The following is a 25102-nucleotide window of genomic DNA, read 5'->3' as shown; positions in this document are numbered from 1 at the left end:
GACCTGCAGACTAGTTGCTTCAACTACTGCTGTTACCCGTCTCTCTTGAGCCTCTTGTTGCAGGGTTTATATAACTTTTCCAGTGTTTGCTTCTGTTTTGCTGATCCTGTTTTGCTTCTCTTTAATTATTTAGTATTCCCTGTGCCACGCGGCATTTACTTGTTCCAAATGCAAATGATAATTAACACATTGGTTGGAGACGATCTCAGCCCGGTACAAGGAACCCTAGTTGTTTCATGCTTAGACGGTCACTTCATTTCAACATACTTTGCATAAATCAGCAGTACAGGTGGATATAGCAAACTTTGTTCCCTGTCGTCCCTACCAGCGGCACAATGTGGGGTATTTCGTGCCCCTGTGTGCTGGTAGGACAGGCGGAATTTTAATTAGCCATGTATTAATTTCACATGGCTTGTTCCCTTTAAGAGGGCACAGATACCTCCCCCCTGTGCGTTTTTTTCTGTCCTGTGTAAAGGATCGGACAGGTGGGGAGGACTCTGTGTCCTCCTAAAGAGAAAGAGTAAGAAGAAGTTTCAGGTACTTACCTGCTCAGACCTGTTCAGGTGTCTTCAATCATGCACTCTGCCCCTTTGGACTTCTGTCGGTCCTGCAAAGAGAATAGGTAAGATTAAAGTTACCTATTTTGCCCACCTCCCTCACGCAATCCTACCTCCTGTTCCCCGGCATCCAGTCCTGCTGGGCTTCGGAGCCGCGCGCAGCCAGCCGGCGTGTTCGCGCGGCTCCATGAGGGGAACTTCCGGTTTTCGCGGAACCTTTCCTCTGCGTAGGAGGGTTCCGGCCGGTCGTTTAGAAGTGTAACACCGGCAACTTCCGGTTTTTCGGCATTCGCCGCTCCGGGACCACGCGAACAGCAGCGCTGGACACTGGAGGTCCTCAGGAGATTAAGGTACGTGCCAATGTAGTTGGCTCAAGGGGGGAGCGTGACTTGAAGGGCTAGGAGTGTTATGAAGGGCAAAGGAACGGAGCTTTTGACTAAGGCCACGCCCCTTCCGGATATGGGGCTGTAAAAAGGGGGCAGGTTGCATCCCTCATTGCCTGCTAGTCTAATCCCTAGCTGGTTTCTGCGCTGTGGCTTGTGGTTACCGCTTCAAACTGCATTTATTCTACTGCAAACTCTGCTGAAGGTTGGTAAGTGGTCTGCAGAAGCTGGGTGAGTCTCCTCATATGGTTCCTTGAATGTACTCCTCTGATGTTTCATATTCCATGCTTAGGTATCGCTGAAAACTAGCTTCTATTTGTCATGTCTTCCTCTTCTACCCCTCCCGGGGATCAAGTAAGACGGAAGAAGTCTTCTAAAAGGAGACACCTGGCTTGCATTGATTGTGACGTTCCACTACCTGATGGTAGGTGCGGTTTTTTCGTCTGCTAATTCTCCCAATGGTGGGAGTATCCTGAATGTCATTGTTTTGCCTTTAGGCTATGACTGGTCACGCTGCCAGCAATGCAGGGGACCTCTGCGGGAGGAACCCGTTACCAGTGATATGGTAGCATGGGTCAAGGAGTACATGGTGAGTACGGTTGCCGCAAAGAGGGGAAGGGTCCCCTCCGGCTTCTAAGTATCCTTGTGTTTTTTGCAGGATGATTCTTTAAAGGATATCCGTACTTCACTGGCTCAGCTCACCAAGAAGCAGCGCGTGGAAAGGCGTTCTGCTTCACTGCCCTCCCTGGAGCGCCTCCAGGTGGAGGAGGTGTCCATATCATCGGACGATCAGTCCTCCTGTACCAGCAGACCAATTTTCCATCGGGAAAAGACTAATAAACTGCTGAAGGCCATCCGGTCGTGGGACCAGGTTGGCGAGGGGGAAGCCTCTGCGTCCACCTCTGGGAAGCGGAGGGTTTTCCAAGTGGACGCCTCCATGGCCAGCCTAATGGAACAAGAATGGAAGCAGCCGGAGAAGGCTTACGTCACCACCAGAGCTTTCAAAGCAGTGTATCCGATTGATCCCTCCCAGCTGGATCGCTGGGGTCCACCACCCAAGGTGGATTTAGCCATCTCTAAGCTTTCCCGTCGCACTGTCGTGCCCATCGATGACGGGTCAAATCTTCAGGATTTGCTTGATAGAAGGGTGGATTCAACGCTCAAGAAGGCGTATTCGTCTGCTTCAGCCCAGGTGACGGTGGGCATCGCCTCAACGGAAGTAGCTGATAAGCTTCAAGCCCGGCTGGACCGCCTGGAACGGGATATCGACTCCGGGGTTAACAGGGACGACATCCTGGCATCCATGGGGGAGATCCGTCTCGCTACGGATTTCCTGAGGGAATCGGCAAGACAGCAGGTGAAGCTGGCTTCCAAGGCCATGGCCCTCAATACCGCCGCCAGGAGGCCCTTGTGGCTCAAACCTTGGCGGGCTGATGTCGCCTCCAAGTTTTCTTTGTGTTCCCTCCCCTTTCAACCTGGGAAGGTTTTCGGCCAAGGGCTGGACGATCTGATGGAGGGATTGGCTGATGGTAGAGGGAGATCACTACCACAAGCAACCAGAGGAGGAAGGCCTCCCCCTTCTAGGGGTCGAGGCTCCACGTCTCAATACAGGCCTCAACAAGGAAGCCAGAGACGCCCCAGATACCGTCCGAAAGGGGCGGGTCGCGGGATCCCCAAGGAGGACCCTAAGAAGAAGGGGTTTTGAGGAGACGCCGCTCTCTGTGACCAGCTCTCCCGTAGGAGGGCGCCTTTCGAATTTCCTTGTGGCATGGCATCTTCGCATTCTGGACCCATGGGTCTTTCAAGTTGTTCAGCGAGGATACGCAATAGAGTTCTCCCATCCTCCGGTGGATCGTTTCATCACTACGCGGGTCTTACCAGCCCTACAACAAGACTGCCTGGAGGCTTCCGTCGCAGAATATCTCTTAAAGGGGGCCCTGGAAAGGGTCCCTCCTCCCGAAGTGGGTCAAGGAGTTTATTCACCCGTGTTCTTGGTTCCAAAGTCCACAGGAGGGTGGCGGATGATTATAGATCTTCGGTTCCTCAACCTCTTCATAAAGAAAAAACCTTTCAGGATGGAGTCCATAGACTCAGTAACCAGTTTCCTATTGCGCAACGAGGTCATGGTCACCCTGGACCTGAAGGATGCCTACTTACATATCCCCATCTTCCCGCCACACAGGAAATATCTACGTATAGCCGTTCTTATGGCTGGTCACAGAGAGCACCTACAGTTCACTGCTCTGCCATTCGGCATATCGTCAGCTCCGTATGTATTCACCAAGATGGTCGCACCAGTTGCCGCCGCTCTCAGACTTCAAGGCCTCTTCGTGGTTCCCTACCTCGACGACTGGCTTATAAAAGCTCAGTCTACTTCAATTCTCCATCACCACCTCCAGATAGCCATCGCCTTCCTCCAGGAGTTAGGTTGGCTGATCAATTGGGAGAAGTCAGAAATAGTGCCATCCACCCGGAAGGAATTCCTAGGGTTTGTTCTGGATTCCCAGAGCATGCAGATTTTCCTTCTCGTCCAAGGCGAGCAAAAATAGAAGCTTCGGTTCGGGGCCTCCTCAGGTCCCGATGGATCACCATTCGCACCGCCATGCGGGTCCTAGGCCTGATGTCTTCTTCAGCCAAGGCGGTCCCTTGGGCTTTATGGCACTTGCGTCCCCTTCAGATGGAAGTGTTGAGAGCCTGGAACGGATCTCCACGGGGACTGCACAGGAAGATCTGCCTTTCTCCCGGTACCCGTCTTTCCCTCAGATGGTGGAGACACCTGAAAGACGGAAGGTCCTCGGTTCAACCTCGTTGGACCCTGTTGACAACAGATGCGTCCCATTCGGGATGGGGAGCCCACCTGGACGGCAGGACTGTCCAGGGTCTGTGGAGGAATCCAGAGGTAGGAACCTCCAACCTGAAGGAGCTAAAAGCAGTGTATCTGGCGCTGAAGTACTTCGCCCCCTTTCTCGAAGGGAAGGCAATCAAGGTCCGGTCAGACAATATGACGACGGTAATATACTTGAACAAACAGGGCGGCACCAGGGTTCCAGCCCTACTGAGAGAGGCGAACTTGATCTTCACGTGGGCAGAGAAGAATCTGACCCACCTATCCGCTGTTCACATCAAGGGCTCCCTGAACATAGTAGCGGATCAGTTGAGTCGGGGTATCCCTGTATCAGGAGAATGGTCTCTCAATCAAGACATATTCCATCAGATTGTCCAAACATGGGGCCTTCCGGATGTCGACCTCATGGCAACCCGACTCAACGCCAAGGTGGAAACCTTCTGCTCTCTGTACCAGGAGGACAATGCCTTGGCAGTGGATGCCCTGTCCATCCCATGGAGGTTCAGGCTGATATACATTTTCCCTCCAGTTTCCATCATACCCAAGGTATTGATGAAAATCAGACAGGACCAAGTCTCGGGAATTGCCATAATCCCGTTCTGGCCGAAAAGGACTTGGTTTGCCCAGCTCATGTGGATGAGTCAAGGCAGGTATTGGAGGCTTCCCCCCCTCCCAGATCTGGTGACACAAGGAGAGCTGAGACACCACGATCTGAGGAGATTCAATCTGACAGCCTGGAGGTTGACCAGTCCCTATTAAGGAATAGAGGACTGTCTCAAGGCGTCCTAAGGACTTTAGCCAGCGCCAGAGCCACCTCGACCAATAAGAATTACCGTAGGATCGGTAATATTTTCCAGGCCTGGTGCACGGAACACGAAGTGGACTCCTCCGATCCCCCTGTGAGGGCGATCCTGGATTTCCTTCAGGACGGCCTAGACAGAGGGCTTGCAGCTTCTACCCTGAAGGTACATGTAGCCGCTTTGTCCGCCTATCTGGGGAGGCGGTTGTCTCAGGATCCTTTAGTGAGCACCTTTATCAAAGGGGCAACTAGGCTGAGACCAGCAGTTTCTGCTCCTGTCCACCAATGGGACCTCAGCAAGGTCCTAACGGCACTTTGTGTTGCTCCATTCGAACCTCTGGAGGAGGTGGATCTAAAGTGGCTGACCTATAAGGTGTCTTTTCTCCTCGCTATCACCTTGGCAAAAAGAGTAGGGGAGCTTCAAGCACTCTCATCGGAAGCTCCTTACATTGCCTTCTTTGAAGACCGTGTTCAGTTGAGATTTCTGCCAGGATTCAGGCCGAAAGTTTCTTCTAGGGCGAATGTGAGTCAGCTCATTTGCTTGCCAACCTTTTTTCCCGTGCCCACTTCCCCTGAGGAGGAGAAGTGGCATACCCTAGATTTAGTCCGGAACCTGCAGATTTACCTTCAGCGCACACGCGCTTTCAGGAGATCTGAGAACTTGTTAATAAATTATGTAGGGGGCCATAAAGGCCGCAAGGCTTCTAAGGCCACCATCTCTCGCTGGGTGAAGGAAGCAATCAAGTTGGCGTTTGTGAGTCAGAACTTACCTCCGCCGACCGTCCTAAGGGCCCATTCGACGCGGGCAGTATCGACCTCTTGGGCAGAGGTCAAGGCTCTCACCTTGGACCAGATTTGTGCAGCAGCATCCTGGTCTTCAGAATTGACCTTTGTGAAGCACTACCGACTTGATCGGTATGGCTCAGAAGCTACTGCCTTCGGGCGTACTGTATTACATTCTGCTTGTGTTTAATCTCCCACCCTTATGGGGATTACTTGCTATTTCCCCACATTGTGCCGCTGGTAGGGACGACAGGGAACAAAGGATTATGTAGATAATCTTGTTTCCCTTAGTCCTAACAGCGGCACAAGGATTCCCCCCCTATTGTTGTTTATTTTGGAATGTATGTATTATTACTTGTTATTTACGCACAGGGGGGAGGTATCTGTGCCCTCTTAAAGGGAACAAGCCATGTGAAATTAATACATGGCTAATTAAAATTCCGCCTGTCCTACCAGCACACAGGGGCACGAAATACCCCACATTGTGCCGCTGTTAGGACTAAGGGAAACAAGATTATCTACATAATCCTTTGTAATAAATCTTATCCGAAAAATAGCCTCTGTCTCCACATATAAGGCTGAGATTTACTCTGAATTCTCTGCTATATCCTTATTGAGATAACTCACAGAGGGATCAGATTACATGTTCCTTGTAGAAGGAGGAAGAGAAAAGTGAGAGAAACAAAAGCAAACACATTCTGCTGCAGCTAGTAGTAAGTTTTCTATGTCGTCCTATCTCATATTCACAATACGAAGTATTAATACTACAGATGGGCGAACCTCACAAGATTTGTTTCATGAATATTTGTGAGGGTTCATCCACCTTCTTTCACACCCCACCCGGGGTATCTTCAGATCCCAGGGTATAATAAGCAGAAGCCCCGGTCACCTCTCCTGGGTACCTTCATATCATCCAATTCTCTTTGGTCATCATCCAATTCTCTTATCATCCATATCATCCAATTCTCTTTGGTGCCTTCTGGCCTCTTCTAGTCTCTTGCATGACCTCACTGGCCATAGGCGACTACTGAGTCCTGTGATTGCGCCTCACTGGTCACATAGGGCACATTGACAACATGACGCTTTAACTCAAGGAGCCCGAGAGAGGTGAGGAAAGGAGAGTATCAGTGTTTATTATGTTCAGGCACTTTCCCTGGGTCACTGTTTGTTATACTCTCCAGGCCCCAGAGTATAGTAATGATTCATGCGTGGCGAACCCAAAAAATTTGGTTTCAATTGAACCTCAAATTTTTGGTAAATTCATAACAAAACCAGTTCATGAAATGGTTTGCTCATCTCAAATCAATATTGTTCACCACTGCTGTATAATGTCCCCTACACTGCTTCTGAGTTAGAGAGACTTATGGAGCAGAATCTCCTGGTTTCTCTTTGTGCTGTTTTGGAAGACTTCATTGTAGCTAGTCTCCACCCGCTAGCTCAAGAAAAAGTGAAAATTAGAGATAGATGCTGCAGAGGGGAAAACTGCTAAAATGCAAGAAATACATTTTATAATGGTCATAGATTGTGTTTTTCTCTATATGTCTCTATATTTTACATATACATTGTTCTCTGAAAAGTCGCCTGAAATGTTGGGTCTATTGTACAGTCCCCTTAGAACTTAGTCGATCAGAAATCCTGGATGAAAAATTCTTGCAAGCCTAACTTTTTTGCCTGGGGAAAAATAATGGACTCCCAACACACCCTATTATGTTCAATAGGGTCCCTGTTGTTGTCTGTTATTAGACAGACCATTTCTCCATTCTTCTCGTCCTACAACGAACCAGATGACAAACGTTGACAATGTATCTGACGAATGGACAGAATGACACAGATGTGGATGCGCCCATTAAGCTAGGTTCACATCTGTGCTGGGGACCCGAACAACTGAGAACCTGACCCATGGACACTGATGGACCCCATAACCTATAATGGGGTCCATTGGCTGTCCGCCATTTTTATACTGAAACCAGCGGAGAGGAAAGTCATCCATGCAGGACTTTTGTCTCTGCGAATTTCTATCTGTTTCTGCAGCCTAGTTTCCAGCACAGACTCCGACGCTATGTGAACTTAGCCTTACTTGTGAAATCAGAGAATTTGTTCGATATAAAATTTCAGGGAACACTTGGCTGATCCCAATAAACAAACAAACTGAAGGAAACTTTCAGAAGCAGAATTATTAATATTTTAATACTTTCTTTATAAGGTAAAATAAGGTTAGGCTTGTTTTTCTGAGCTAAAAACTGCAAAAACAGCTTCGAAGATTCGCAGACGTCTTTCTCTCGTTGCCACCAGGGACAATAAGTACTGGTGGGGGGGGGGGGGGGGGAGGTGTAGACCTCTATCTTGTCAGCAAGTTACGAATTTTCTTGGCAAATACCACTTGCTAATAATTTTGCATTATGGAGAGAACAGCATACAGCAAGTATATAGAGGGAATATACAGATATTACACGGTAATATGAGAATTTCCACATATGATTAGGATTATCACTGCGTCCTCTTAAGGAATCCTTTGGTTTATCAGAAGAAATGACTAAAGGGCGATAAAAAAGTATAACACTGGGAACTCTGATGTTCCCATTACATGCATAGGTTGTATCATCTGGAAGGATTAAAGGGATTCTATCATTAGAATCCAATTTTTTTCTTCCAAACACGTAGGAATAGCCTTAAGAAAGGCTATTCTTCTCCTTTAGAAGTCTTCTCTGCACTGCCCTTTGGTAGATATCCTGGTTTTCTAATGGGTTTTGGGGGTCGTTCCCTGCGCTCAAACAGCACTGGGGGTATCCCCAATGCTGCGAGAGAAATCTCCGCCTCTACCTTCTTCTGGCACGCCTCTCCGCCACGTTCTCTGTGATGATTCTTCTTCCGGCGTCTTCTAGATCTAAATCTAGGCATGCGCAGTCGGCTCTGCCATCGGGCCTCAGGCAGAGGCGACTGTGCATGTCTGCGGCCATTTTCTTGTGGCCGCTTACACGAATATACTGCATGCTGGCTTTAACTAGGGCAACATAGTATACTGGCAGATTTGTTCTACAAGTGCAGGATCAGTCCTTGATCTCATGAATGGATATACAACATAGAAGAAGCAACAACTTGTTCGTACCATTGTTATACTATCATTGCTGTTGTTTTAACTTTGTGTTAATAAATCTTCAAGGAAATTTTTTTCTATGGCTTAGAATTAAAATTCCAGTAATGAGATATCAGATCAGAGGTTTTGTTCTTATCTAGGCCGATGGCATGTTTTTACAGTGCCCCTTTGATATTGTCCCCATGTTTCTGCTGCTGATAAAGAACAAAGTAAACATTTCCATACATAAATAATATTCTCATCTAATTTATTCTTAAATGGTCACTAACCTTGCAATGAGCAAACATAAGAAATGTTGTAATATAGTATAAAATGCTTTTTTCTTCACTTATCAGGCTCCTTTGCTCCTTTCACACTCTTTCCTAAGCTCTTGTGAAAACTTTGCTGAATCTGTCTTGGGTTCCCAAGACAGACAGTCAGCTTACAGAGGAATTAGGTTACAGTTGCCCCATAGAAGTGAAAGGATGTTGGAGAGTGGAGGAAGGAGGAGGAACTGAGTAAGATAAAAGCATAGACACAGGCATAGACATAGTGCTGCAGCTAATGGTAAGTTTCCTATCTCACCCCAGAGCTTTATTCATACATTATATATTACTATTCAGCCATGTTTATGGGACATATCAGAGCAGGTCAGGGATAACTGAGAATGAGAACTAGAACTTGAGGAGGGGAGAACTGCTAGAAATGCTGAAATATCTAAAAATCTGTAATAATTCTGCCTAACTATTAAAAATCTTTACTAAAAAAGCCCTCTAACATTTATAGAGAGCTGTTATCTGTTTCATAAAAGGAACGTTGTGTGCAGTAGTCCAGGCTCAACCGCTGTAAGGAAACCTGAAGTACAAGGAACATCTTGATAAGTTAGGGGTTGTCTGGTTCAGAAAACCTATTTTCACATACCTTATTAAAGAATGTTGATTTAATTGAAGACAGAAAACATTTCCCTATTTGATTTCTTATTTATTAGCCAGGGCTAAGAGTGACTCTGATGAACTTCTCTTTCTCCTACCAAATTTAGGTAGGACTGGAGGTGTTAATCCACAGTACATGAAAGATAAGACCATTGTGGCAATGTACAGTAACACTATGATATACCTTGTGTAACTAGTATACAAATCAGTGGTGTAACTAGGAATGGCGGGGCCCCAAGGTGAACATTTGACATGGGGCCCACCCCCAGCCCCATGACCTTCCCCCCTGCAGAAACCACATTCCTGCACAGTATGATGCCCCATAGTGGCCCCTGCAGTCAGTGTTATGCTCCATAGCGGCCCCAATACACACATTATTATGCCCCATAGCGGCCCCTGCACATACTATTATGCCCCATAGTGGCCTCTGCATACAGTATTATGCCCCATAGTGGCCCCTGCATACAGTATTGTGGCCCCTGCACACAGTATTATGCCCCATAATGGCCCCTGCATACAGTATTATGCCCCATAGTGGCCCCTGCACACAGTATTATCCCCCATAGTGGCCTCTGCACACACTATTATGCCCCATAGTGGCCTCTGCATACAGTATTATGCCCCATAGTGGCCCCTGCATACTGTATTATGCCCCATAGTGGCCCCTGCACACAGTATTATCCCCCATAGTGGCCCCTGCACACAGTATTATGCCCCATAGTGGCCCCTGCGCACAGTATTGTGCCCCACACATGAACAATTATTATACTCTGGGGTCTTTTCAGACCCCAGAGTATAATGATTAGAGACCTAGGAGAGGATATAAACATAAAAAACAATGTTACTTACCTCTTCTTGGCGCACTCCCCGCAGATCAATTCAATGTTGCATCAGACATCACCTGATCCAGGCCAGCATCGCAATGCAAAATAATGATGGCCTGAGCCATGTGACATCTGTGACGTCACCAAACAGGCCTGAAGCCTGCCGAAGTGCAGAAGAGGTAAGTAACAGTGTTTTTTATGTTCCCTCACCTCCCCTGGCTCTACGATCATTATACGCTGGACTCTGAAAATACCCCAGAGTACAATGATAGCAGTGTTTGTGGTGTTCACGGGCCCGTGGCCTCACTTACCAATCTCTGCTCCTGCTCACAGCCGCCTCCGCAAAAGGGGAAGCGCAGATGGCTGTGAAAAGGAGCCAGGATGGGTAAGTAAATAGGTAACAGCCTATTACAAAAAACTAAAACATCAGGGCCCTGTTAGGCCCCCTAATGTCCCGGGCCCTGTGGCAGCCGCTGCCGCTGCTACCCTGGTAGTTACAATAGTATCTGCAGCTACCAACAGATGAACTACATACAGACGACTGGGTGCTAAACAAGGGACCCTTTATAGTGTGGGTTCACACTATTGTCATAATACTTCATTGTTCTTATCTGTTATAGGATGAAAACAAACATTTCAGAAGTTTTCTTCCATCATGTTTGTTTAGTTTTCTAACACAAGAATAAGTCTGGCAGGTACGAGATTTTCTTCCATTAGAAAAGTAAACAAGTGAAGAAAGCAGCTGTCGTGTTTTTTACATTAGAGTGAATGCAGACGGAGGGGGCTCTGTCTACATCAGCTATCTGTCACCGTTTACCTGCACGGCTCTCTTCCTATGACGGATGAGAACAACAAACTATAATGACAGTAGTGTGAACCCAGCCTAAGAAAAATAGATTGTTCATCGTGCTTTACTGTGTACAATGCAAGATCCAAAAATACACTAAAAAGGGTTGTGTCATGAACATATGATAGGAGATAAGTGGGACACCCACTGATCATAAGAAGGGGGTCCTGTTTACCTCCATTTGAAGGTAGCTGTGGTTGCTCATGTCTTCCATTTTCCATTCAACACTGCCAAAATTAGCCGATTACGGTGCCTGGTGATCTTTGGCAGGCCCATAGGCTCAAATGGAGTGTCGGCAGATACAGTCCTATGAAAAAGTTTGGGCACCCCTATTAATCTTAATCATTTTTAGTTCTAAATATTTTGGTGTTTATAACAGCCATTTCAGTTTGATATATCTAATAACTGATGGACACAGTAATATTTCAGGATTGAAATGAGGTTTATTGTACTAACAGAAAATGTGCAATATGCATTAAACCAAAATTTGACCGGTGCAAAAGTATGGGCACCTCAACAGAAAAGTGACATTAATATTTAGTACATCCTCCTTTTGCAAAGATAACAGCCTCTAATCGCTTCCTGTAGCTTTTAATCAGTTCCTGGATCCTGGATAAAGGTATTTTGGACAAACAATTCAAGTTCAGTTAAGTTTGATGGTCGCCGAGCATGGACACCCCGCTTCAAATCATCCCACAGATGTTCAATGATATTCAGGTCTGGGGACTGGGATGGCCATTCCAGAACATTGTAATTGTTCCTCTGCATGAATGCCTGAGGATTTGGAGCGGTGTTTTGGATCATTGTCTTGCTGAAATATCCATCCCCGGCGTAACTTCAACTTCGTCACTGATTCTTGAACATTATTCTCAAGAATCTGCTGATACTGAGTGGAATCCATGCGACTCTCAACTTTAACAAGATTCCCGATGCCGGCATTGGCCACACAGCCCCAAAGCATGATGGAACCTCCACCAAATTTTACAGTGGGTAGCATGTGTTTTTCTTGGAATGCTGTTTCTTTTTGGACGCCATGCATAACGCCTTTTTTTATAACCAAACAACTCAATCTTTGTTTCCAAAATAAAGCTGCCTTGTCCAAATGTGCATTTTCATACCTCAGGCAACTCTATTTGTGGCGTACGTGCAGAAACGGCTTCTTTCTCATCACTCTCCCATACAGCTTCTATTTGTGCAAAGTGCGCTGTATAGTTGACCGATGCACAGTGACACCATCTGCAGCAAGATGATGCTGCAGCTCTTTGGAGGTGGTCTGTGGATTGTCTCTGAGACAACTTTTTGTATCCTTCCCCTGAACAACTATGTTGAACAATCTTTGTTTTCAGATCATTTGAGAGTTGTTTTGAGTAGCCCATGATGCCACTCTTCAGAGGAGATTCAAATAGGAGATCAACTTGCAATTGGCCACCTTAAATACCTTTTCTTATGATTGGATACATCTGGCTATGAAGTTCAAAGCTCAGTGAGGTTACAAAACCAATTTTGTGCTTCAGTAAGTCAGTAAAAAGTAGTTAGGGGAATTCAAATCAATAAAATGATAAGGGTGCCCATACTTTTGCACCGGTCAAATTTTGGTTTAATGCATATTGCACATTTTCTGTTAGTACAATAAACCTCATTTCAATCCTGAAATATTACTGTGTCCATCAGTTATTAGATATATCAAACTGAAATGGCTGTTGCAAACACCAAAATATTTAGAACAAAAAATGATTAAGATTAATAGGGGTGCCCAAACTTTTTCATAGGACTGTATGTACAACCACTGATTTATTCACGGGGAAGCACAAGATATGGTCAGTGAGACCCCCAGCAATGAGACATGTATACGGTTTCTAACTAGCTGGACCTATTGCCATTGCCATTTCACCATATGCTGCCTGCAGGATTTCCCTACAAAGTGTCCTAATAGTTTGCTTTCCTGCCTCTTGATCTGATAGTAAATGCGCACAACAGTGTACATGTACGGGTATGTGAACTGAACAGACGACACAGATGGCATCCATGTGTCATTTGTGTATTCCATGAATTACCTGGACAGGAAAACGGACAGGAAAAGGATCTATCCTGACTTGTGGACAGAACTGTGAAAAACATGGTTGTGTGTATGGGGCCATAGGAAACAATGGGTCGTTGTGCCATCTGGATAGCATACTGATACAATACAATACAATAAATATTCATCATATTTGGTATAATTGTTACAAACGTATTCTGCAATCCACAGTGATGTTACCAGGTTGTGAGATGTAAAAGTTACACCATAACCTGGTTACATTAACCTGGGGAGCATCTACTGCTATTGACTGTCCCCCATTCACCGGTTCAGTGGTAAGATCATCTTTGATCTTTCTCACATACCTAAAACCACCAATGAAATGGTTCCCCATCAGGCTTGTATTCTGCGTCACCCATCCCTGTATTTGTGTGCCCCGTGTCTTGTGTGTAACTATCACATTTTCCTCTTCCGTATACAGTTCCTCCATTCCTTCTCACTCCTTCCCAGCAGACGGCTTCATTCTCTCCATCCATCTTTCTCTCCTTTCTCCCTACATCCTGGCAGCAGCCTTCCTCTTCCTCTCATTCAGTCTTCTCTTTCATGTTTCCTACCTCCGTTCTTGCTCTGAACCCGCTCACTTTTTTCTATCCTGCAGGATAAAAAATAGTCAGAGTTTGCAGAGGGAGGAGAATCGGAGACAAGACAAAGATGGAAAAATCCATGGAACAGAGGTAGAGTGATAAACGGAAAAGTAGCACAATACACAATGCTGTGTAACATGGAGGGCACAGAGTAATATAGAGTATTACACAACTGGAGTGTTCGTGCTCGCACTGTGGCGTTAATGCGTTCTGCGTGAAGGGTTATCTATGGTGGACATGTAAATCAGCCAGGCAGGAGGAGGCATGGGGAATTGTATGTCTTGGTATTTAGAACAAGGTTATATCCCCTGATACATCCAACTAGAACATGGTCCAAAATTAAACATTGTCAGCTGCCTAATGGATGTATTCCAATATTAACATTTAATATCCTGGACAATACATAATGCCAGCGGATAATGTGTCTCCAAACCGAACTGAGAGCAATGCAATGCATGTATGGCTGGATTTACTGAAGGCAACAGCAGACGGACAAAGAGTAATGGATGTTATGTAGGAGTTAGGCTGAAATTGACTTTGCTACACTGCATATGATAATTGTGTTTATGGGGTTTTGTGCAAAAGTTTTAGACATGTGTGTGGGGAAAATGATGCAAAGTAAGAATGCTTTTAAAAATAGAAGTGTTACCAAAATGGAAATCTAAATCCCATCAATATCTGGTTTGCCCTTTGCCTTCCATTGCCTTGCAGATAATTTTTGAAGGAACTCGGCAGGGAGGTTGTTCCCGCCATCTTGGAGAACTAAGCACAGATCTTCTGTGGATGTAGGCTTGCTCCAATCCTTCTGCCTCTTCATGTCATCCAAGACAGACTAGACCATGTTGAGATCAGATTTCTGTGGGGCCCATATCATTAATTAAAGAAATTTATGGATTTAGATTTTTCTTTGTTTTATCATGACAATGGTGTGAGAACTGCAGAACAGTTGTCAAAATCCAGGTGGTGCACTCCTAAAGAACTTGAACCAAGCAATGGATGCGAATGAAACAGATATTTATTGAACAGATAACGCATTTCGGGGTATCAATGCCCTATAAAAGCACACCCCTTCGTCAGATCTATGCTGTGGTATTGCGGCTTTCCTACAAAGCTCGGAGGTCTGGTAGTGAGTCCATTGTCGACTCACCGATGTGTTTCGGCCTCTGCTTGCCGGTCGGTTCACCGGGTGAATTTTTTTTTTTTTTTTATGTAGATATAGGGATCACAATGTACATCTTTTTTTCCAATCAGTATGTCTTTGTAGAATGGGAGGAAATCCATGAAAACACGGGGAGAACATACAAACTCCTTGCAGATGTTGTTCCTGAGGGGATACAAATTCAGGACTCCAGCGCTGCAAGGCTGCACTTAGCCACCGTGCTGCTCCACTGGGTGAATTGTGACCCTCATATTGACATACATCCGGCTATCGATTTCATCGTTCAACCCCAGTATTATTGGGAAATGTGGATTACGTAAAGATCTGGAGAGTCAGATCGGAAATCCATAAGTGTCTATATTACGGTTCATAAAAGGAGCACATCTTATCTGTTTTTTTCCTCCCGGTATCACTTTGTTTTATTAATTGACAAACATAAACTATTAACCCTTCTATTTCTGAAAGCATTCTTACTTTGCAGCATTTTTTTCACACCAGCCAAAAAATTTTGCGCCAAAAAAATTGCTGTGCCACCCCATTCCACTCTTTTAATACCCTTACCAAACTAGTGCCTTGTTGCCTGCTTCTGCATCCAGCGTGCCTACATGTTTAATAGGTGGGTAATTCACACTAGGATCTACCTCTAGTGAGAGAACAGGGGCCACTGTGAATGGAGAGGTGGCCATGTATGTGCAATTCTCTCCATTCACCACTAGAGAGGGAGAGCGAGAGAGAGACAGGCACATGTGCAGGAACTTCTCCATTCATAGTGGCCAGTGACTGACTTATTCTCAAAGTGTGGGCCCCAACCAATATAAATGCAGACCCCTATTCACATTAAAGTGAGGAGAGAAACCTATAACCGAGTCAGGATATACAACTTGTGTTGCCATACAACACTTTGCAGAAAAAAATCATCTTTTTCCAAGTTTCACCTTTCACCGTGCCAAACTGTGCTCTTATAGACTACAAATATGGCCTACAGATGCACACCCTAACCCTGTCACTAAATGAACTAGGTCATCCATATTGTGGTGCCATAAGATGCAAAGTGTCCCCATCGCAATAGCAGCCTTCAATAAGAAAACAGGCAGAATGAACCAATCCTTCAAGTTACTGTGCCGCTCTGTTATCTCCTACAAGAAAACTTCTGCAAGCGACCAATTAGCGCTCGCTCACAGTAAGTCCTTTCTTGTGTGCCAGAGGTAGCAGAGATAAGCTCCCTTCTATGTTACTCCATAGCTGGGTTGCAGGAGAGAGAACAGCAGACAGATGACAGCTCCTCTGTTCTCTAGGATCAGGCAGACTGCTCAGCATTCAGGAGCTCTCCTGCATGATCGTAAATCTGGAGACGACAGCTGTACTCTATGCTGCTGCTTCCCTCTGGGCTAGGACTGTGCAGCAAACACACAAGGGCTGCATGTGGCCTCCTGACAGCCAGCTGGGCCTCACTACTACGGGTCATCACAGGAGCGTACATACAATATGTGCAACCTGTGCAGCTGTGCAGGGCCCCTGAAGGCAGGGGGGCCCTTCTGCTAATAGACTAGCAACTTGCCGCAGGCAGATGGTAAACTAGGGGCCAGGTTCTGTTCTTGTATAGTCACTTTGTTGTTTGGCTATGGGTGTATAGCTCATAAAAATATGTTTTTTTGTATTATCTAACATACTCCTAAACTGGACGTAGTCGAAAAAATTTTGGTAGGTGCAAAAGTTAATGGGTACATTCACTGTATTTTTGTATCCAATGATAGAGCATGTCCATTTTTTTTGACAGCTGCGTAAAAAAACAGACATGTGAATACACCCATTCACTCTCATTGTTTGTATAATGCCTTAGGATCCCCAAGCCCTCTGTGTGAATGAAGCCGTAGTTTGTATGTATACCTACTAGAGATGAGCGAGTAGTATTCGATTGAGTAAGTATTCGATCGAATACTACGGTATTCGAAATACTCGTACTCGGTTGAATACCATGCTGTAAACGCAGTAAAAATTCGATTCCCCCCCCACCTTCCCTGGTGCTTTTTTCACACCAATAACTATGCAGGGGAGGTGGGACAGGAACTAGGACAATGTAGGCATAAAAAAAAAACAAAACGTGACAATGTAGGCATTAAAAAAAACCAAAACGTATACAGTAGAGATGAGCGAGTAGTGAAATATTCGAAAATTCGAAATTCGATTTGAGTAGACCTCAATATTCGACGATTCGATCGAATACCTACTCTCTCTCTAATAACTACCACTCCATTCACTTCTGGGACTCCATCAGACCCCCCAAAATAAATGTAGCTTTGGACCTGCATTCCCCCTACCGCTTTATTCATAACAGGAGCTTTGGGCCCTATTTTTGTGATTAGTGGGCCCCAGCAGTCGAACCCATAAAGTGAATACATACGTAATGTTATTTATGGGAAAAACGCCTTTAAGATATCACATCTTAAGGACGTGAGGATGAGAGCAGGCTTGAAAATGGAGAAAGCTTTGCATTTGATACTTAGGACTATAAATTGGAGATTTCTAGCTGGAGAGCACTGATAGAAAAGCAATGGTGGCCAGGCTATGAGGATTATAGACACTGAAGGAGTGAAAGATAGCTGTATATCTTAAGGGGAGAGATGTAGATCTAGAGATAGCAGTATGAGAGAGAGGAGACAGCAGTGTATCAGATGGCCGTGTATCGATAGAATTGGTGATAACAGTGCAACTCTATGAGAAAGGCTAAACTGAGCAGATTAATATCCAGATTACGGCTTTAGGATTGTGCGCCTATGATCCGCTGCACTGGGGATGGCTCCTCTCCCTCCCATCCACCTTTATGTTGTATAAAACATGAGTGGGGGGTGAGGAGGGAGAAACTGTAATTTCTGACAGTGTTCTTATCTCTAATCCTGAGCCAAGGGATAGAAGAATAGAGGGACAGTCACAAGGGCAGGGATAGCATGGTACATGAAAAGACTGTTGGAGAGACGGTAAGATGAAGACGAGAGGGTGAAGGATGCCCTGTTTTAGGTATTAGTGGGGGGGAAGATGTAGGAAGAGTTACTGGCAAGAATGGAGACATCATAATAGCCAAGCCGGCGTCCCAGTTCTAATGAATCACATGAAAGTTTAGGGCACCGAGGGAGGAATCAGTGAAGATATTATAGACAAGTGAAGGACAGAGGAACAAAGGAAAGAATTATGATTGTAAATGATGAGGCAATGGTATTAGGAAGAGTTCCCAGAGGGTATCTGGATAAGACACAAGTATACTAAGCAATGTGAGACAAGAAGCAAGAATAATCCATACCCTGTTTGTAAGGCGAAAAATTTCAGGTCTTGTATTGATGCCACATTTCTTTTCCAGGGCTCCTGAAATCCAGATTAGCAACCTGTGACGAGATGATCTGCAGGTGCCGACGGCAATGAAGGGTTTGGGGGACACCCGTAGCCGGCACCTGTCCGGGAACCTGGACTCTCACTCAGACACCCTGTATGTTCCTCAAGAACGGACACCTTACCTAATCAGTTCTACTGAGGCCTACCCACCTGAACCTCGGTACCCTGACAACTCTCTACACCCTGACTGCCTGTATCCCCTCAACAACCAGCTCTCAAACAGTAGCACCTTTCCTCGTATTCACTTTAATTCCCATTATGAACCTCCTGAGGAGACACCACCATATCCAACCCCTCATGCACCTCCTGCCAAAATCAACCGCCTTCCTGCCAGCCTCCTGGACCAGTTTGAAAAGCAGTTGCCCATTCACAGGGATGGCTTCAGTACACTACAGTTCCAAAGGCAAGCCCCAGAGGGAAAGGACCGTAGTGAAAGCCCGGGGCGTATCCGTCACCTAGTCCACTCTGTGCAAAAACTGTTTGCAAAGTCACAATCCCTCGAGGGTGGTGGAAGGGCCAGTGTGAACGGCAAGAAAGGGTCGTCAGAGGACACTAAAGGAACGAAACGTAGTAAAAGTAAAGAACGTGGAAAGGGGGATGGTAAGGGCCAGGCTCGAAGTGGTGGAGTTTCGGGATGGTGGAGTTCGGATGACAATTTAGACAGTGACACAGGCAGTTACCGCAACCCAGCAGGCATGATGACTCTTGGAAGGCGCCCTGATCATGGGACTCGACATTTCTTGAGTGGATATAATACTATCAGTGAGAGCATGTTGAAAGCATCCAAAAGCAATAATGACCTCAAGTTCACTCCCTTCCAGCCCCCATCACTTACCTTGTCTCCATTGCCTACACCTCGTGAGGTGGTCCCTGTTAGCTCAACATCATCTCTCAAAAGAGGTTCTTGGTCGACACTAACACTAAGTCATGCCCGAGAGGTGTGTCAGAAGGCATCAGCCACCATAGACAAAGCACTGCTCAAGTCCAAGTCCTGTCACCAGGATCTTAGCTACCAGTATCTGCAGGTAAGAGTGTTACTAGCAAAGACTAGACCAAAAATTAAGATTTTAGGTCAATCAGATAAAATTGGAAGACAATTACCAAGGTCAATGGGCTGGGATAACTTGAACCCCCATTTACCTATTCAACTATCCCGTTCCTTTGGAAGCAAGTATACATTAGATGGTATCCATTGGATTAGGATATGTTCACATCTGTGTCCAAGTAAAATTACATAGTATTATTTAAAATCATGGATGAAAAATGTCTTGCATGTAGGACGTTTCCATCTGGCGAAATGAGAATATAACACACACGCAATGGACTCCATTATAGCCAATGAGTCCCTTGGGATCCATTGGTGTTCGCCATTGACATCATTGTCCATTAGTAACTCTTGTGTGAACTTACCCTACATTGTATAATGTTGTTCAAATGGGTCTCTGGTTTGGCTTGTATGGGATACTTTCTCAGTTTTTGGATGAGAACTAATCTACATACTTTTTCCAATGGAGCATTGTCTTAATACTCTCTAGGTCTCCGTATACCAGTACCCGCTAATACGCCTGACATTTAGTAAATACTTGTATTCCCCATGAAATAACAATTCTGAATCATCAGCAACAGGATGTTGTCAATCCAACTTGTCAAAGGGGTGTGCCCCTACACAATGTAACTCTGAATGGATAGTGTCCCTGTGTACATGGACACCCTCCCAATTGGTCAGTTTATTAATAAATTTCTAGGAGGCATAACAGAGGAACGGCACAACACAGACTTACAGTATTGCTATAGTACTGTTATAGTATGAAGAATACAATTACTTAAAGGGATTCTACCATTTAAATTCTTTTCTTTTTCTTTTAAAGTCGTCTCCGGTCCGCTGTTCGATGAAAAATCCGAGCCTCAGCGCTCAAACAGCACTGGGGGGCGTCCCCAATTCTGCAAGAGAACTCTCTCCAGCGACGCCTCCATCTTCTTCAGCAACCGTCTCTTCCATCTTCTTTTTCCAGCTGGGTTCAGACTTGTGCGGCTGCGCAGTCGGCTCTGCCATCGGGACGCAGGCAAGAGCCGAGTGCACAGGTTGGTCGGCAGCCATTTTTTGGAGGCCGCTTACACGTGCATGCGCAGTACTCTCCTGTAGTTCTATGGAGAACAGGCCAGCCTGTGCACTCAGCTCTTGCCTGCGTCCCAATGGCAGAGCCGACTGCGCAGGAACACAGGTCTGAACCCTGCCGGAAGAAGAAGATGGAAGAGGCGGTTGCTGAAGATGGAGGCGTCGCTGGAGAGACTTCTCTCGCAGCATTGGGGACACCCCCAGTGCTGTTTGAGCAATGGGGCCCGCCCCCTGTGCTGCAAGAGAACTAATTTGCATACCGACAAAAAAATGATTTTTCACCGAACAGCGGGGCCGGAGATGACTTATAAAGGTAGGAGATGAATAGTCTTTCTTAAGGCTAGTCCGACGTGTCGACTAGTAAAAAAAAGAGTTTAAATGGTAGAATCCCTTTAAAGGTGTTTTCCAGCCCCAAATTGATTATACATGCTGACAAACTATCTACAGGACAGGTCATCAACAGTATGTAATCTGGCGGGGTCTGACACTCGAATCCCGCACAGATCGGCTGCTGTTGCCGCTGCCTCTGAGAGCCCAAAGCTTTTAGTGGACTGGAAACACATGCAGTCCTATTCATATAATGGAGCAGCACCCTGCAATTCCCCGGAAACACCACTATGTAGTGGACGGGGCTGCTGCGCTACTCCTATTACTTGTAGAGGAGCAATGTTGTATGCGCTCCCCATCCACTAGCAGCTTCCAGAAACTAGAGGCTGCTGGAAACAGCTGATCTGTGTGGGTTCTGGGTGTCGGACCCATACAGGTTCATACTGATAACCTCTCCTTTGAATAGGACATCTGTATGAAACATCAATATGGGCCCATCCCCAAATACTCCCTTTAGGCTGAGGCCCCACGTTGCGGAAACACAGCTTTTTATGTTGCAGATTTTGCTGCGTTTTTTTGAGCCAAAGCCAGGAGTGGATTGAGCAGAAGGGAAAAGTATAAGAACTTCCTATATATTTCTCATTCCTCTTGTAGAATTTCTTGGCTTTGGCTCAAAAAAACGTAGCAAAATCTGCAACGAAAAAAAGCTGCGTTTACACAATATGGGGCTTTAGCCTTAAACATATTTGTTAGTATTACTGACACATTGGGTGTAATCCTCCCCATGGCTGTGGGCTGTGTGCTTGCCTAACTCTTTTCAGGAAAGTGGTAAAGTAGGCGCAGATTTTAATCATGTTTTGTGCAAAAAATTGCGACTTTATATTCCATGTACACCACAAAACCGGTGTATAAGACACAGTAAATCTAGGCCCGTGTTTATAATATTTATTGATCTATTATTTTCTAAACATACTTATATATATGTGATTTACAGGTTCCGAGCGGAGAGTGGTCTGGAGCTCCGTGTAAGGACGATGACATCCCATGTCGACGGATGCGCAGTGGAAGCTATATTAAAGCTATGGGTGATGCAGACAGTGAAGACTCAGAAGGGAGCCCCCAACCTTCCCCCAAAACTGCAGCAAGGAGGCAGAGCTACCTCAAGGCCACACAACAGTCACTAAGTGAGCAGAGCACCACACAGAGGTACCTAGAAAGACATTGCACTATTTCTACCATTGACATAGATTCAGATGGACACAAAGCACAACAGATGAAACTGATCTTATAGAGATGACTCTTGACTGTGAATATAGTGCCCCCCTGTGGTGGCCGTGTGGTAATGCATATGCTGTATTCATGTATTGGTTTCCATTTAACATACTTTACTGGTTGAAAAATCAATCTATGTGCATACAGATATGTATATACAGTATATATAATATATATTAATGTGACTTTTTAGATATCACATAATGGTGTTTATGACACAATATAACAGGGAAAGAGGAGATGTAAAATAACGTAGGACCTGTTTAAAGGGGTTGTCCAGTTTTGTCAAGTTAATGTTATTGTTTCTGTAATGAAAATTTTCTATATACTTTCTGTAATAATTCTTCATGGTTTTTTAGATCCCTGTTTGCTGTCATTCATTCTGATGGACACAAGGTGAATGGCTCGTTACAAGACAGAGGTCTAATTACTGTGCAGTGACTGTAACGAGCTGTGCACCGGTGTGTCCATCTCATGACCATGGACTGTACATCACATGACAATGGACTGTATATCACATGACCATGGACTGTATATCATATGACCATGGAATGTACATCACATGACCATGGACTGTATATCATATAACCATGGACTGTACATCACATGACCATGGACTGTATATCACATGACAATGGACTGTACATCTCATGACCATGGACTGTATATCACATGACCATGGACTGTATATCATATGACCATGGACTGTACATCACATGACCATGGACTGTATATCATATGACCATGGACTGTACATCACATGACCATGGACTGTATATCATATGACAATGGACTGTACATCTCATGACCATGGACTGTATATCACATGACCATGGACTGTATATCATATGACCATGGACTGTACATCACATGACCATGGACTGTATATCATATGACCATGGACTGTACATCACATGACCATGGACTGTATATCATATGGCAATGGACTGTACATCTCATGACCATGGACTGTACATCACATGACCATGGACTGTATATCATATGACAATGGACTGTACATCACATGACCATGGACTGTATATCATATGACAATGGACTGTACATCTCATGACCATGGACTGTATATCACATGACCATGGACTGTATATCATATGACCATGGACTGTACATCACATGACCATGGACTGTATATCATATGACCATGGACTGTACATCACATGACCATGGACTGTATATCATATGACAATGGACTGTACATCTCATGACCATGGACTGTACATCACATGACCATGGACTGTATATCATATGACAATGGACTGTACATCACATGACCATGGACTGTATATCATATGACCATGGAATGTACATCACATGACCATGGACTGTATATCATATGACCATGGACTGTACATCACATGACCATGAACTGTATATCATATGACAATGGACTGCACATCACATGACCATGGACTGTACATCACATGACAATGGACTGTATATCACATGACCATGGACTGTATATCACATGACCATGGACTGTATATCACATGACCATGGACTGATTTGTATCCACTGTCAGTAAGCAGAATGAATGACAGACCACCAGTATTAGATCAGTAAGGTCTGATACTCGGGATCCCCATCGATTTGCTGTTTCAAGAACTTGCAGTATTAGGGTAAGCTCCATTTTCTCTTCTCAGGCCAGTGACATCCATCAGTCAGTCACATGGCAGAACAGCAGGTCAGTCCCAATCAAATGAATGGGGATGAGCTGCAATACCAAGCACAACCACCATATAGTGTATGGCGCTGTGCTTGGTAAATAAAAAGGAAGGGAACCCCTGCTCGTTAAGAGAAAAGGGGGTTCTATCTCCCCTACTGCGAATTCAGCCTGACCACAATCAAGCTAAATGTAAACGTGATTGGTGGTGGACGGCGCTCCCATTCACTTTGGTTTGGGTGCTAGAGACTGGCGAAGTAAAGTACTTGGATATCTCCAGCTATATCCTCTAATTACAGTGACACCAGCCTGGCCGTGAAGAAGGATTTTGTCCTCCTATTACTTTTGCCCTTTTGAGTGTCTGCTCCAAGGTTTGCCTCTGCACTTATACATACAAAGCAGCAATGCAATACAAAGCACAATGCTGACATAATACATTACTATGCTCACTGCAAGCTTTTAGATGCTTTAGGCCTCATGCACATGACCGAGTGGGTGCTGATTTTTTAAAGGAAGGCACTCAGATCACAATTGTTCGATTGCCTTCCATGTTTCATTCATTTCTTTTGGGAGCTCCAGGCCTATAGCACTGGAGACCCCTCAGACAGCACATTTGGTCATGTGCATGGGGCATTAGTTATACTTGCTTACACCTGATTTTCATAAAAAGTTGAATATCTGCAGGGTCTCCATGGACAGTCTGTCCTCTGGCTGTATAAACATTCATACTTGCTGTCCTATCAGTTTGTCTGATGCTGATAGCTCCATTATGGCTGCAGCACATTTTTCTCTTCTGTCTGAGGCAGGGGGTGCATACAATACAGATTAGTGTGTCCCCCTCCCCTGTCCATTATTACTACTACTGGTTTCTTCACATGAAATTCAGCCAGGAGTAACTGTAAAATAGCAAACAAATATCAGAAAAAAGCATAATATAGGAGATCCAAGTACACTGGACTGCAATTACAGGGCATGACACAGCTAAAAAAATCCCTGACACAGAAAAAGAGAAAACTGAGCACAGTCAGAAAAACTACTTACTGACTATGAGTAACATCCCATCAGCAATAACAAGCTTAAGAAGCTTTAGACTCCTCTGTGCAGTATACAAGCAAGGAAAGCTGTGTGGAAACATGCAGAGGGTGTCAAAAGAGATCTGTCCTTTTCCCCTTCACTAATTGTGTTGCTTTCTTGAGCTTGCTGGTTTCTAAAGACAGAACTTCCCAAGTAACAGGGAGCGAACAGTAAATTAGTACGAAGGGAGACATCTAGTGATAAGAGTTTTAAAAACGTATGTCCAGGCAGAAAACAGCAACATTTTTAAATAAAGTGCATTAAATTTTGGTCCAGAATCACATCCTCTAGGAAATGAGACTGTTATCTAAAAAGTTTGTGACCATTTAATCAGCCACGTCTGCCCATATATAGGTCACAGCACATACTATGATAATGCGTACAA

General features: G+C 45.0%; 1 protein-coding gene across 2 annotated transcripts in view; it reads left to right on the top strand.

Moving 5' to 3' along the window:
• Window positions 1-25102, top strand: part of DLGAP4 (DLG associated protein 4) — a 166183-nt gene that overhangs the window by 43584 nt on the left and 97497 nt on the right. Inside the window, exons 2-4 of one of the 2 annotated variants that reach the window (XM_075277535.1) lie at window positions 13719-13794; window positions 18216-19272; window positions 21685-21896. In XM_075277535.1, the coding sequence (XP_075133636.1) occupies window positions 18274-19272; window positions 21685-21896 (1211 nt within the window). In that variant the 5' untranslated portion in view covers window positions 13719-13794; window positions 18216-18273. The remainder of the gene's footprint in view (window positions 1-13718; window positions 13795-18215; window positions 19273-21684; window positions 21897-25102) is intronic. The other variant, XM_075277536.1, reaches the window with a different exon arrangement.

Source organism: Leptodactylus fuscus, chromosome 6 (assembly GCF_031893055.1).
Source record: "Leptodactylus fuscus isolate aLepFus1 chromosome 6, aLepFus1.hap2, whole genome shotgun sequence".
Lineage (NCBI taxonomy): Eukaryota > Metazoa > Chordata > Amphibia > Anura > Leptodactylidae > Leptodactylus > Leptodactylus fuscus.
This window is presented reverse-complemented; position numbering and strand designations above follow the sequence as displayed.